The sequence below is a fragment of the Candoia aspera genome, chromosome 1, assembly GCF_035149785.1.
Source record: "Candoia aspera isolate rCanAsp1 chromosome 1, rCanAsp1.hap2, whole genome shotgun sequence".
NCBI classification, from domain to species: domain Eukaryota; kingdom Metazoa; phylum Chordata; class Lepidosauria; order Squamata; family Boidae; genus Candoia; species Candoia aspera.
The window spans coordinates 262,842,423-262,855,312 of record NC_086153.1 but is presented as its reverse complement, the minus strand read 5'-3'; the positions used below and the strand labels follow the sequence as shown (position 1 = coordinate 262,855,312).

General features: G+C 38.6%; 1 protein-coding gene across 2 annotated transcripts in view; it reads right to left on the bottom strand.

The window, feature by feature from the left end:
- The window catches only part of CAPRIN1 (cell cycle associated protein 1), a 35,608-nt gene that overhangs the window by 15,910 nt on the left and 6,808 nt on the right, over window positions 1-12,890 (bottom strand). For both annotated transcript variants that reach the window (XM_063289613.1, XM_063289614.1), the window contains exons 3-7: window positions 8,932-8,994; window positions 8,112-8,198; window positions 6,938-7,176; window positions 6,738-6,820; window positions 347-484 (exon numbers count right to left, since the gene is read on the bottom strand). In XM_063289613.1, the coding sequence (XP_063145683.1) occupies window positions 347-484; window positions 6,738-6,820; window positions 6,938-7,176; window positions 8,112-8,198; window positions 8,932-8,994 (610 nt within the window). The remainder of the gene's footprint in view (window positions 1-346; window positions 485-6,737; window positions 6,821-6,937; window positions 7,177-8,111; window positions 8,199-8,931; window positions 8,995-12,890) is intronic.

The following is a 12,890-nucleotide window of genomic DNA, read 5'->3' as shown; positions in this document are numbered from 1 at the left end:
AATAGATGCATTCCAAGTCTGATTTTTAAAGGCTGGCCAGTGTGACCTAAATGTGACTTACTTATTTTTGTCTAAAAGGTGAAAGGTTGTTTGGAGTATGTCAAATAAATGTGAAAGCAATTTAAAAACCAAGTTCTAAGTGTGTAGTGTGGGTATAGACTCTTATATACGATATAGTATATTGAGTATACTGCACTCAACAAGTAAGTACACACAAGGCTTCAAAAATTCTACAAATCTACTAAAGGTATTCCTATATATTTCAACTTGGAAGTAACTCTCACTGAGCAAAGTGGGACCCTTGAATTAACGTGACTAAAAACTGCAGTTATTTTTTTTTAGTTACCAGCTTCTGCCACAGAATCTTCAACTGTAGGTGCAGGTGCTGTCTCCTCTTCTTCACATAGCCCATTTTGATGGTTGTGAGTACTGTCAAAGTAACTTGTTTGGAGAATGCGTTCAACAACTTCTTTTAAGGCTTTATCTGTAACCATGAGAACAACAGTTTTTAAATGCAAATTTCTTTGCATTAACTAGAGGTAGTCCTCGAATTACGACAACAATTAGGACCAGAATTTCCATCACTAAACAATGCAATCGTAAAGCACAACCACATTGCTTAGTGACAGCACTCCCTACAGTCCCAGTTGCCATCATTAACTGAATCCCACAGTTGCTAGGCAAGACAAATTTCTGCCAGCTTCCCACAACCACAGTCAGTGGGGAAGCCAGCAGGAAGTTGCAAGTCCCAGGCCAGCAGGCAGGTAAGTGGCTGCTGCTGGGCAGGGGAAGGAGTGAGGGGATGTGTGGGGGTGCAGGAAGGGGTGCACAAGAGGTGCTGTATGGGTCAGGAAGAACACGCAGGAGTGCAGCATGGGTCAGGCGCATGGAGTGCAGCACAGGTCAGGCATGTGGGGGTGCAGTGTGGGTCAGGAAGGGCGCACAAAGTGGGTTGTGAAGGGCATGTGGGGTGCGTGAGGGGTGCCACGCGGGTTGGGGAGGGCGCATGGGGATGCATCATGGATTGGGGAGGGCACACAGGGATGCAGCATGTGAGGCATCGCATGGGTGCAGTACTGGTCAGGACGAGTGTGCAGGGTTGAGTGGCCTGCACAGTGTGAACACAGAGAGGCTGGGGAGAGTGCGCAGGTGGGGGAGACTTAGCCCAGCAACTTGTAACCTTCCTTGCTAGCTTTCCCACTGACTTTCTGGTATATTTTATAGTGATTTTATAATGTTGTGTTAATATTTTTAATAATTATTTTATCTTTTATAATGAATTTTATTTATTCATTGTATTTACCTCATTGTTGTATGCCACCCAGAGTCGCCTTGTGTGAGATGGGGAGCAATATAAATGTGAGTAATAAAATAAAATAAAATAAAATAAAAGCCAGCAGGGAAGGTTGCAAATGGTGACCACATGATCACAGGGTGCTTGGCAACTGGTCGCAAGTGCGAATGGGCTGCCAAGTGCCCAGATAGCAATCACATGACCTTGGGGGCTCTGCAACAGCCGTAACTTTGGGGACCAGTCGTTAGTCCCTTCATTCAGTACCATCGTAACTTCGAATGGTCGCTGAACGAATGGTCGTAAGTCGAGGATTACCTGCATGTGGGAGAGGAATTATTATGTTTCAATTACCCCATATTTTACAAAGCATTTTAATTTGAAAATATTGTTTCTATTTAGCAGAATTATATTAAAATGCATGTATATTTTTATAATATAAACAGAAACACATTTTGACTGATTTTTCAAGAGCATTATATCAAAGGAAAATATACAGCATCATAAAATATTTGCCCTCTAAGCAGCCATTTTAATATTAATGAGCAAGAAGAACTCTAAACTTCTTAAAGAAAGATAAGTAAATTGAACCAATTTAACCATAACCCAGATTCAAGCGTCCAACACTGCTTTGAGCTCTACTATTACACAATATTGCTGTCAAGTGTGCCTTCCAGAATCCACCGATCAGAGATGTACCAGACAGCATGTCACTCACACTATTCAAATCAAGAACTGTCCAAGAATTGCTACCATACCAATTCAGCTAAAGGACATAATAAGGCGGTATATATGTCACTTTTTATGGTATCTGAGACAAAAGAACCACTTGAAGATCAAAGACCCAGTGCTTCACAGAAGTTTGTAAGTCCTCTAAGAGGGACATACTGAGATGAAGTGGTTGGACTCCAAAATTTCAAGTATGCACTAAAGATAGCACATTATAAATTCAGATAATGGAAAAGTGGAGCAGACAATGAAGGAAGCAAGGCCTATGTGAAGAAACTTTTTACGAATTTTATGCAGAAAAAGTAAAAGTGTTTATCCTTAAAGAATTAATGGGATATTATTTATGCTAAGAGCTAGGTATGGAAATGGTACCACAAATTCTAGGGTAGTCTTCCCTTATAGCAGAGAGGAAGGAATCTAGTAATAACCAGGAGAGACTAATCAAGTCGTGTCCCTTCTGACCAAGAGTAGTAGGTAAGATACCACAGATATAGGCATTGAATTTCCTCATAAAATAAATTCTGTACTAATCTATTCCATTAGACATACTAGACATACACACCCAAGGATTAGTAACAAGCTTATTTTAGTTTATTGAATCCAGCTTTCCCTTAGACTATAACAGAATTAATGTGGGAAAAAAGCGTATTTGTAAATCTCCAAAGTTCTAACTTGTCAGTAGAACATTTACTGTACTAAAGTCATCAAAAGTAAAACTTTTAGGAGGATGGAATAACGACTGGGAAGAAACAAATTCAAATAAATAACTAAATCATTGCAGCTGAGAGATTCTAAGAAATATTACCCAAGAGTAGCCATTACTTGAAAGTAATAGTCTTGTGCCATCTAAACTAACTATTATCATGCATAACTCTCATGGATCGCAATCTATTTCATCAAAGCATGGAGTCATGCTGATTAGATTATCATATGGAAGGTACTTCTTTAAATGACAGGAAGCTACAACAGCCAGAACATCTATTTCCAATAACCACTACAACCTTAGCTTTTAATATACGAATTGTATCTTTATGTACTATTTGGAACTATATGAACCTCTTACCTGCCCATCACTGTACAATTCTGCCATTTATATTATATTATATATATCAAGAAAACTAGCAAAAGTCGTATTATACAAGGAGGACTAATCTAATTATGTTTCTATTGGGAAGAATTTATACACACACATTAAAGAATATTATGAGAGATACTCCATGATCTCAAATATAATACTAAGTCAAAACCTAAAATTTTTAAAAACTCTTAAGCCAACATCAGTTGATCACTAAAATCCGTAGATACACCACATTAAAAAGTTCTGTCATATTCTCACTCACACACACACACTCTTCACATTTAAGTACTGTAATGGAATGCAAGCACACACGTATGGGAAATGGTAGACTGGGCCCCACTTGCTTCTATCAGGGTGTCTCTAAATTTGTACACACAAACCTATTGTACTGATAACTCTTGGGTCCAGCCAAAATGATAATGCTGTCAACAGTCTCCTGTGTCACTGATTTACTCAGAAGAAACCAAGTGGCAATTCTCCTTCCTTAGGATGTGTGCTAAAGGCTGGTCCACTTCCCAAGAAGCAGCACCATTCATTCATTAATAATTCCAGTCTTTAAGGGGTAAATCAAGACAAAAGAATTTAAAGTTCAAAAAATACAAGGTCAAAGTTTAAAGGCATAAAAGAAGGAAGTGGGAAAAGGGTGAAGAAATTATTTACTTCTGAAGATGCTAATTTCAACCAGCTGCTCTCATCCCAGGATCCCTTAAAACACAAAATACAAAAAGAACAATGTTCTACAGCTCAGATCCCCACACACAAAATAAAATAAATGCCAAACTGCTTCTAGCTCTGCTGCTCCCTAACTTGCTATGAAACTCCCTGGTCTCCAACACAGAATTCTTTTTTTATCAGCTTCCAGCCAGCCACAGAGATCAGATAGGAATAAAGGGAAAAGCAAAAAGCAAAATAGAACCACCACCTCTTTTTAAAAACCCACCTGATAAGAGAAAACTCCTGACTCCTTAGCATTTGGTTACCTCAATGCTTCTTGGATAGCTAGGTGAGCTCCTTTTTCATTAACTCTTCCAGTGTCTGAATCTCTTGGAATGAAATTTCCCTCCATTTGCTACAAATATATTACTTTCGGTTTGGTTCTTAATCATGATACTTCCAATTACTCTCTTGCTTCAATTACATTCTCTGGTTACTAAATAGCAAATTCAAAAGCATCACCTTCATCTTAATGTGTTATGACAAATTCTTCAGATGTACAGTGTCATGACCTCGTTGCAAGGCACAAAGAGCCTCACAACGTAGATCATGATCATCAAGGAAAAGAGGAAGAAGATAATCAGAACAGGGATTAAAACAAGCACCCAAAGCACCCACACCCATGGACCCATATGCAGCTGAAAAGAAGGACATCGGATGAACAGAGATAAGCCGCATCTGGTGCCCTGGAGGACACACCAGAATCGAGAAGACAAGAGAAGACACCGGGAAAACGCCCAGGCAGCAATCAAGGGTCCCATCAAGAAGGACTGGGACAATGGAGGGTGGAGGAGCCCGGGGTCATACAAGAGGGTATAAAATGGGCACCTCCACACCACACACCCTGTTCCCATTTTTCATTCTGTCAGCCATCATTCCAATAAACCAGAAATCCTTAATACCCATTAAGTGAGTCTGTGTCTTATTGCGAAGCGAGACTGACCCTGACATACAGTATATGAGTTTGTATGAACATGTAAGTAATATTGCTGGCAGAACTTTCCTAACTACTATGTATATACTCTAGGCTTATGGAATATATTTACTGTAAAATTAACCTAGCTATCAATTCATTCTTCAGTAGGAGACAAATGAATTTTCTAATGTTTTTTCTGCATAAAATGCAACTTTGTTTGAAAAGCTCTTTTGCAAACCCAGTTTCTACAAAGAAAGATTTGCTAATCACTACCAGCAATGCAATACAGGAAAACCTTCTTTTCCAGATCAAAATGCAATTGACTTTGCACACAGCACACCAGATTTGTGCTGCGGTTTATGTCACTATATCCACATATGTTATGATGTCATTACAGAAATGATATAAAATATATTCATTTTATATCAAGGTAGGGTATCATGGGGATTTATGTCCCCATGATACCCTACCTTATATACATATATAAGGTATATAAGGTAGGGTATAAATCCTCATGATACCCTACTCTCTGATTCAATGGACATTCCTAAATGACCTACCCCCTTCTCAATTAGTCTGTTAACACAAACGAAAAAATATGTTCCAATAAAGACCTAGTAAAGTGGCATGAATATAAAATACGCATTGATTACGTGCCATCAAGATGTTTCTGATTCTTAGTGGCCACATGAGTAGATTTTCTCCATGAAGATCTGTCCCCTGGTCTTTCAGGTCTTCCAAAAGAGGACTCATCACTTTTATAACAGCATCCATCGACCTTATTACTAGTCATCCCCTTCTTCTCCTTCCTTCCACCTTTCCCAGCATTAGAGCCTTTTCCAGAGAGCTAAGTCTTCACACAATGTGGCCAAAGTAGGATAATTTGAGCCTAGTCTTTTGTGCCTTAAGTGAGAACTATGGATTTGTTCAATGATCCATTGATTTCTTAGCTTTCCATGGTATTATTAGGAGTCTTCTCCAGCATCAAAGCTCAAAAGCGTCAATGCTCTTCCTATCCTGCTTCTTCAAAGTCCAACTTTTGCTTCCCTAAGGAAGCATACCACAGGGAATACCATGGCTTGCACAATTCTTTGTAGATATAGAGACATCACGGCATTTGAGTATCTTTTCCAAGGCTTTTCTGGCTGCTCTACCAAGTATTTGTCGGTGGAATATTTCTTGATTGCTTTTTCCTGTAGTGTTGATGGTAAAAGGCAGAAGCTATCCACCACTTCAATATCTTCACTGTCTGTTGTCATTAGTTTGGTCTTCTTTATATTTAATTTTAGTCCCATTTTTTCACTATGCTCCTTGACTTTTATTACTAGAGTTTGTAGATCCTTTGCAATTTTGGCTATCTGGGTGGTGTCATCAGCATAGCAGAAGTTATTGATGTTTCTTCTTCCGATTTTAAAACCATGCTCATCTTCTTCCAATCCAGCTTCCCTTAATGCGCACACACACAAACACACACATATATATATTTAAAATGAATAAGGGGAGAGCATGCAGCCTTGTCACACTCCTTTGCCAACCTGGAGGCAGTCTGTTTCACCATGTTCTGTCCGTACTGTGGCTTCCTGACCTGTATATAAGTTTCTCATGAGGACCATAAGATGTTCTGGGACTCCCATTCTTCGGAGCACATTCCACAGCTTGACGTGACTGACCCAAACAAAGGCCTTTCTATAATCAATAAAGCAAATAGTAACTTCTTTTTGGTACTCTTTGGCTTTCTCGATTATCCAACATGCATCAGCAATAATTTCTCATGTTCCTTCGCCTTTTCTAAAACCAGCTTGAACATCTGACATCTTTTTCCTTTGGATATTCCTAAGCATTGTTTTGCTAGCATGTGAAATTAAGAATATTGTACAACAGTTTGCATACTCCGTTAAGTCTCCCGTTTTTTGGTACTACCATATAACCACAGCTACTGCAAATTATTAAGAATCAACCTAAATATTCCAAATTTGGCATTTGAAAATCAGAAGAGTAAGAATACTTACACGTTGTTCCACATACAGGTTTTTCTTTCCCTTCCAATAGATCCCACAAATGAACTGATGCCTGTTCATATTGTTCATTCAACCTTCAAAAAAGAAATTAATAGAAATGTAATGTTACCTCAAAACTTTCATGTTGCAAAAAAGTAATTAGATCACAATTAAAATTCAGAATTATTCTGCTATTCAAATCAATCATGTACCTTATGTTCATGTCACGTTCAGGTTCAACCAGCTTGTAAAAATCATCAAGTGTGGATAGTTCCGCTTCTGTTAATATAGATACCCCATTTGTTCCTTGTTTTAGGTCATTGCGCACTTCATCATCACCCAACTTGTCCAAAATATACTGCAATTCAAGTACTGTCTTTAAACGTTTTTGTTCAGCTTCCTCTCTCATTAGCTGTTCCCGTCGAGCTGTCTTCTTTATTGTTTTTTGAATCTATGAAAAAAATGTTTGCTTAACAAGTGTTTGAAATAGTAAACAAATTTAATGGTTTCTACATATTAAAAAACCTAAGGCATCTTAACAGCAGAAATCCAATACTTTAAAATTATTTCAAATATTTTCAGTGTTTCCTGAAAAGTCTTCTGCGTTTGAAGTATTCAAGAATTATTTTTGAAAATCTTCAAAGGGGTACATTAAACTGGAAAATGCTTTGTTCTGAATCCAGGACAAACTATTATTTCCTGAGATTCCAGGAGCCACACAGTTCAGTAAAACCAAAATCCAGAATGGTTTGGTGGTTCCAACTTTCAAATGAAACAAAATCCAGATGGGCGAAGTTGGTGAAGATTGCACCCCTCTCCATTATACAATTTCCAGCATAGCATATTTCAACAGCCTGTCTACCCCTTCAACTTCCCAGTGCCTTCACTCCCCACTACCAATGTTCCAGCATGGACTACCCCACCCTAACCCCATTCCCAAATTTCCCAGTACCTTCCCTTCAGTCACCATTTCAATGCCACAGCACATAATATCCTACCCACACCCCCAACATTCTCTTTTCCTCCTCTGTGCCACCAATGTCCTTGACTTTTCCCCATTGACCAGAGCAAAACAGTCCTACTTCCCTCCATGCACGGATCAATATAGTGCCCTTTTCCACGCGTGAAAAAGAACAAACAAAATATGCAAGTTTCAGTTAGGAACAGACACTCCAAACTGTTCCATGAGTGGAAATCTGCACATCCCTCAAAAGCTCTTTTGCACTTTTAATAATACACAAGAATCAGGGACAAGATGTATTCAGTTTGCATAAACCCAAGGAAGTTCACATAATAAAATTATACACACACACAGACACATACACTTAACATGAGCTTTAATATCTCCATACCTAATCTATACTGAATCATCTATTCTTTACTTACATCTTGACTTAGAGCCATGAAACTCCTTTGTAGCTCCTTAGCAAATTCCAGATTATTACTGACTTCCTGGTACTTTGACACAGCATCCTAGGGCAGAAGAGAAAATTGATTTGGCCTCTTTGAAAGTATAAAACTTGAATCTGTATTTCACATGTTTCTCTTAAGGTTTGGTTAGATCTGACAAGTAATTTATTTTTCTATACACTCAGCAAAATAGATAACATTTTTTATTAAAAAATGTCAAAACAGAAGCAGTTTTGAAAGGAAAACAATTTCTAAACTTGAATAGTTCCTTGCAGTCAAGAATTCAAAACTTCTTCCTCTTTCACCAACCCCCAAAAGTTATCAAGTTCTTTAAAACTTCATTCAAATAGGTGAAGTATGTCCAAAAATAAATCTTCAACATCCAAAGGTCAATGATGCAAACTCCTCAGCTGATGCATTGGACCATCCCTATTATCACCAAATATCAGTTTTTACTTAATGCAGTACCAGTCTTTTGCTTGTTTTTTAAACACACACTGGCACAGTCACAACACTAGGAAGAAACTTTAAGGTTCCTGCCTCTTGAATATGTTCAATCATGCAGCTTCCTCCCCCAAATTTGCAGCTAACCTTTTTTTTGTTTGCCTTTCAGAAAGCAGGAATACAATGAAAAGCATGCATGCAATGCACTTCCGCTGAAAATAATGGAGAAGCACAATTATAAGAGCCAGTTATTCACAAGACTGCAACTCAACTCAAATAAAATGAGAGAATATGGTCTAAAGTTTTAAAAATCTTCACAAATTTGCAATAAGTTATCAATCAAAACATTTACCAGCTGATCTTGGTTAAGGCGCTCTCCTCTGTTCATTCGATCTTGATAATCATCAAGTTTGCTCTGCAAAAAAAAAGAGAAAACTTACAATTAAACACTGTAAGCAAGTTTAACAGAACTAAAGGTAGTCCTCGACTTACAACCACAACTGGGACTGGAATTTCCATTGCTAAGCAATGTGGTCATAAAATGTGACATCATGTGACCACATCACTTAACAACAGCAATTCCAGGTACTATTGTCACCCAAGATGCGTGGGTCGTTAAGCAGGAAGAGGCGGGAGTCCTAGGTAAGGAGCACTGGGGTGCCGTGGGCGGGAGGGGGAGACCTGGGAGGGTCAGTGCAGGCTGCGCACAAGTTGGGGGAGGGGGATGCTGCAATGTGGCAGGAGCTCAGGATGGCTGGGGAAAGAATACACTACAGCTCAGGGGCTTCTTGGTGTGCTGCCCCAGCCCAGTTTCAGTTGCCCTCCCCACCCAGCACTCTGAGGCCCCTGCTGCCCTGTACTCTGCCACCCCAGCTGACCTTCGCCATCTTCTTGCTCCCACTGTTGACAAGGTGTGCCCACCCTTGTCCTTCGCGAGACAGCTGCTGGCCACGTGAGGCCATCTTCCCCAGGTCTCACAAGGAAACCACCATGCATGATCTTGGGAAGAAAGCCTTGTGCGGCCAGCAGCTGCCTCACAAAGGGCCAGGCTGTGCATGCTTGGTCAGCAGCAGGAGCAAGCAAAGGGTGAAGGTCAGGTAGGGTGACAGAGGCTGCACAGTGTACGGGACCAAAAGGGCATAGATAGGGGGGGGGGAGATAGGTAGGTGGGGAGAACTAAAATGCCCCTGCAGTCATTAGTGCAGGCGGGCTGCCAAGCACCCGAATTTTGGTCACGTGACTGGGGGCGCTCCAACGGCTGTAACTTCAGGGACCAGTTGTAAGTCCCTTCTTTCAGCACCGCTGTAACTTCAAACAGTCACTGAACAAATGGTCGTAAGTCAAGAACTACCTATAGATGAAAATTTCTTCCATCAGAAAACAAAGGTAGTTTTCTATATCCTTCTATTTAAAAGGAGAAAGCACATGAAGTTACACGAAAACTTAGGAGAAAGGCAAAATTAGTTAAGTATTACACTACCTTTCTTAACTGAACGTTGCTACACATTTACATTATTTCTATTACATATGGACTGTTTAATCTTTAAAAAGAAAGAACAAGAAAAACAGTAAAAATGCTTCATGCTTATTTTTTAGATGGGCATTAGCAATGGGACTTCACAGGTGCACCTTCTCTGTAGCCACCCCAGCCCTTTGGAATAGCCCCCCACTTGAGATTCAAGTGACCCCTTCCCTTTTACCCTTCCAGAAGGCTGTGAAGCCCCAACTCTTCCCCCAAGCATTGGACTAGGGTGGGTGTAAAGGGCAGAAGGAATAACCTTGAGGAACAGGAGGGAAAGCTGCAACCAAGACAATGGTCAGATAAAAGAAATCTGAGTCTGGGGCAGAAATGTAATTTGAGAAGGTGTCTCAGATATGACCCTCCATAGTTCTCATGAAAATAGAGGGAGGGAGGGAAGAAGTGCATTCAGACTTGCAATATTCTGTTACTATAACCTTATAATAAAAGTAGTATTAACCTGCATGTCTTTGGTTTCTAAGTTTGGTCTACATTGGAGGGCTGAAAATGGCAGATGAGCTAGGAGGCTGACAGCTGGTTGGCCTGGTGCCTTGTGGGAAGGGATGTTCTGTTTTTATTCTCGTTTTGGTTGTTGTGAGCCACCTAGGATCACTATGTCAGATAGGCAGCCATATACAGTAAGTTCTTTAAATAAATAAATTTAAGTGGGCTGCTATTCATATTTGTTCAAAAAGTTTTTCTGCCCACAAGGAAGAAGTATTCTTCACGTAGAATTTTCCATGGCCTAGAGGGAACAGCTTATCTGATTTTACCAGCCCCTTACTATATGGACATTAGCTAGATTTCAGATGTCTTGACATCCTACAGGCTACCGTTTTTCAGGCTGTAACATATTAAGAGTTTTGTTTTTAATACGTCTGCTTCACAATAAATAAATCTAAATGGTGACCTCCATATAAAATATAATGCTAGCACACAGATGCTACATAAGTTTAACTGCTTTTGTGAGGGACTTTCAAACACCGTACATGTCATGTGGAATTCTACCACATACTAATAAATTTCCGTAACCTCCATACAGGAGCTGAAATGTTTATATTGAGTGACTATATTAAATAGTAATGTTTTATCAGACTTCCACCTAGTTCACTGTTTTAAAGTATCCATATCAGTTTTTATACATTTTTGGGTAATAAGTTGCAAATCACAACTATCCTCTTTCATGTTTTCAGTTTGATTGCTATTTTCTGGAAAAGCCAAAACACAATACCATAAATTGGATCTTATTTTTAAATCTGGGAAACAGTAGGTTAGAGGCGTTTTCTGTCTTTATAGAAAATTGTGAGACTCCACCTTAGGGGAATCTCATCCTTTCTGCACAAATGTATTCTCAAGAGTTTTTCATGGGCTGATTAGAATTACTACACTGCAGCATCTGTTTTCCTTATTTGTTGTCTTATGCAGTACTGTAACCAGATACATTAGAGCACTAGATTGTGACTTATGTTTCACTACACAACACTAACATACTCTCTCCTTCAGTTCTTTAAATCAAACTGTTGCCCAATTGGCACAAAACTGAAGTTACAGATAGCAGCACCTAAGTGACAATAGTATTCAAGCAGTTCTGAAAGCTTCACATCTGCTTAACTAGCCTACATGCATTCCAGGATTCACCACAGTTCCCATATATTATTCTGTATTTTATTGTTAATTCCTGCTTAATTTTATTTTTGTAGATAATTTTAAAGCTATAACAGACATTTTAGTTATTGGATAAAATATAAGAATATTTTGTCATCAATAATTATTTCAAAAACTGTTTTTCCATCATTTCTCTGCTTTTTAGTTTCTATAATTATATGCATTCAGATAAATGTTACAGCAATTATTTTTTCACAGAAGTAACTTAATTTCAGAAAAAAATTAAAGGCACACAAAATATGTATCGTCCCCCCCATCTTACTCCTCTATACAAGATATCAAACACTAAAATCTAGATGAAAAATCCTAAGGTGCTTGGAATTTTTTATTTATATATTATAAGACTATTACTAGAAGTCTGTAAAACAGTCTGAACTGGCACTGTTGCCATGCTGCTTTGTAGGGTTAAAAATCAAGCACTAGTAAGGTTGGAATGTCATCAGACATTTCAGGAAGATCAGATCAGAACAGTTTATTTAAAATTGAAAACAGTTGTTATGAGCCCAAAAGAGGATATTTTGAGCCCCCAAACATTACAAATTTAGAAAATTTTGTACACCTCTAGAAATGATTGTTCCTTAAGACTTACTAGAATAAATACAATTCTCCAGCCTTGTTAATGGATTGCAGAAAATTACTGCTATTGAAAACAGGCATTTATTAATTTATTGTATTTTATACTATCATACCATAAAGACTCAGGGTGGTATACAATTAAAATCAGAAAGCAAAAAACATAAATCCATAGAACACAGTGCAAACAAATAAAATAAAATCAATAAAACCACAAAGCTAACATTGCTATTAAAACTAATAGTTTTAAGCATCCAAAGACTAAATCTCAATCTCCAAATGCCCTTCTGAACAACTCCATTTTCATAGCATTTCTGAAGTTCAGGAGTGAGGGTGCCATCTAGATCTCTAGTTAGAGTCTGTTTCAAAGAATGGGCACTGCTACTGAAAAACAAACATTTATTCTTCTCTACTCTGTAATATTGCAAAACTGTAACCTACAATGTGATCTGAACTTCACCTAAGTTCTATTTAAAAACAGATTCTGGTTGAAAAAACAACACCCAAACAATGCACTGAGACCTGTCTTCACTGAACCTATTGAGCAAATATTA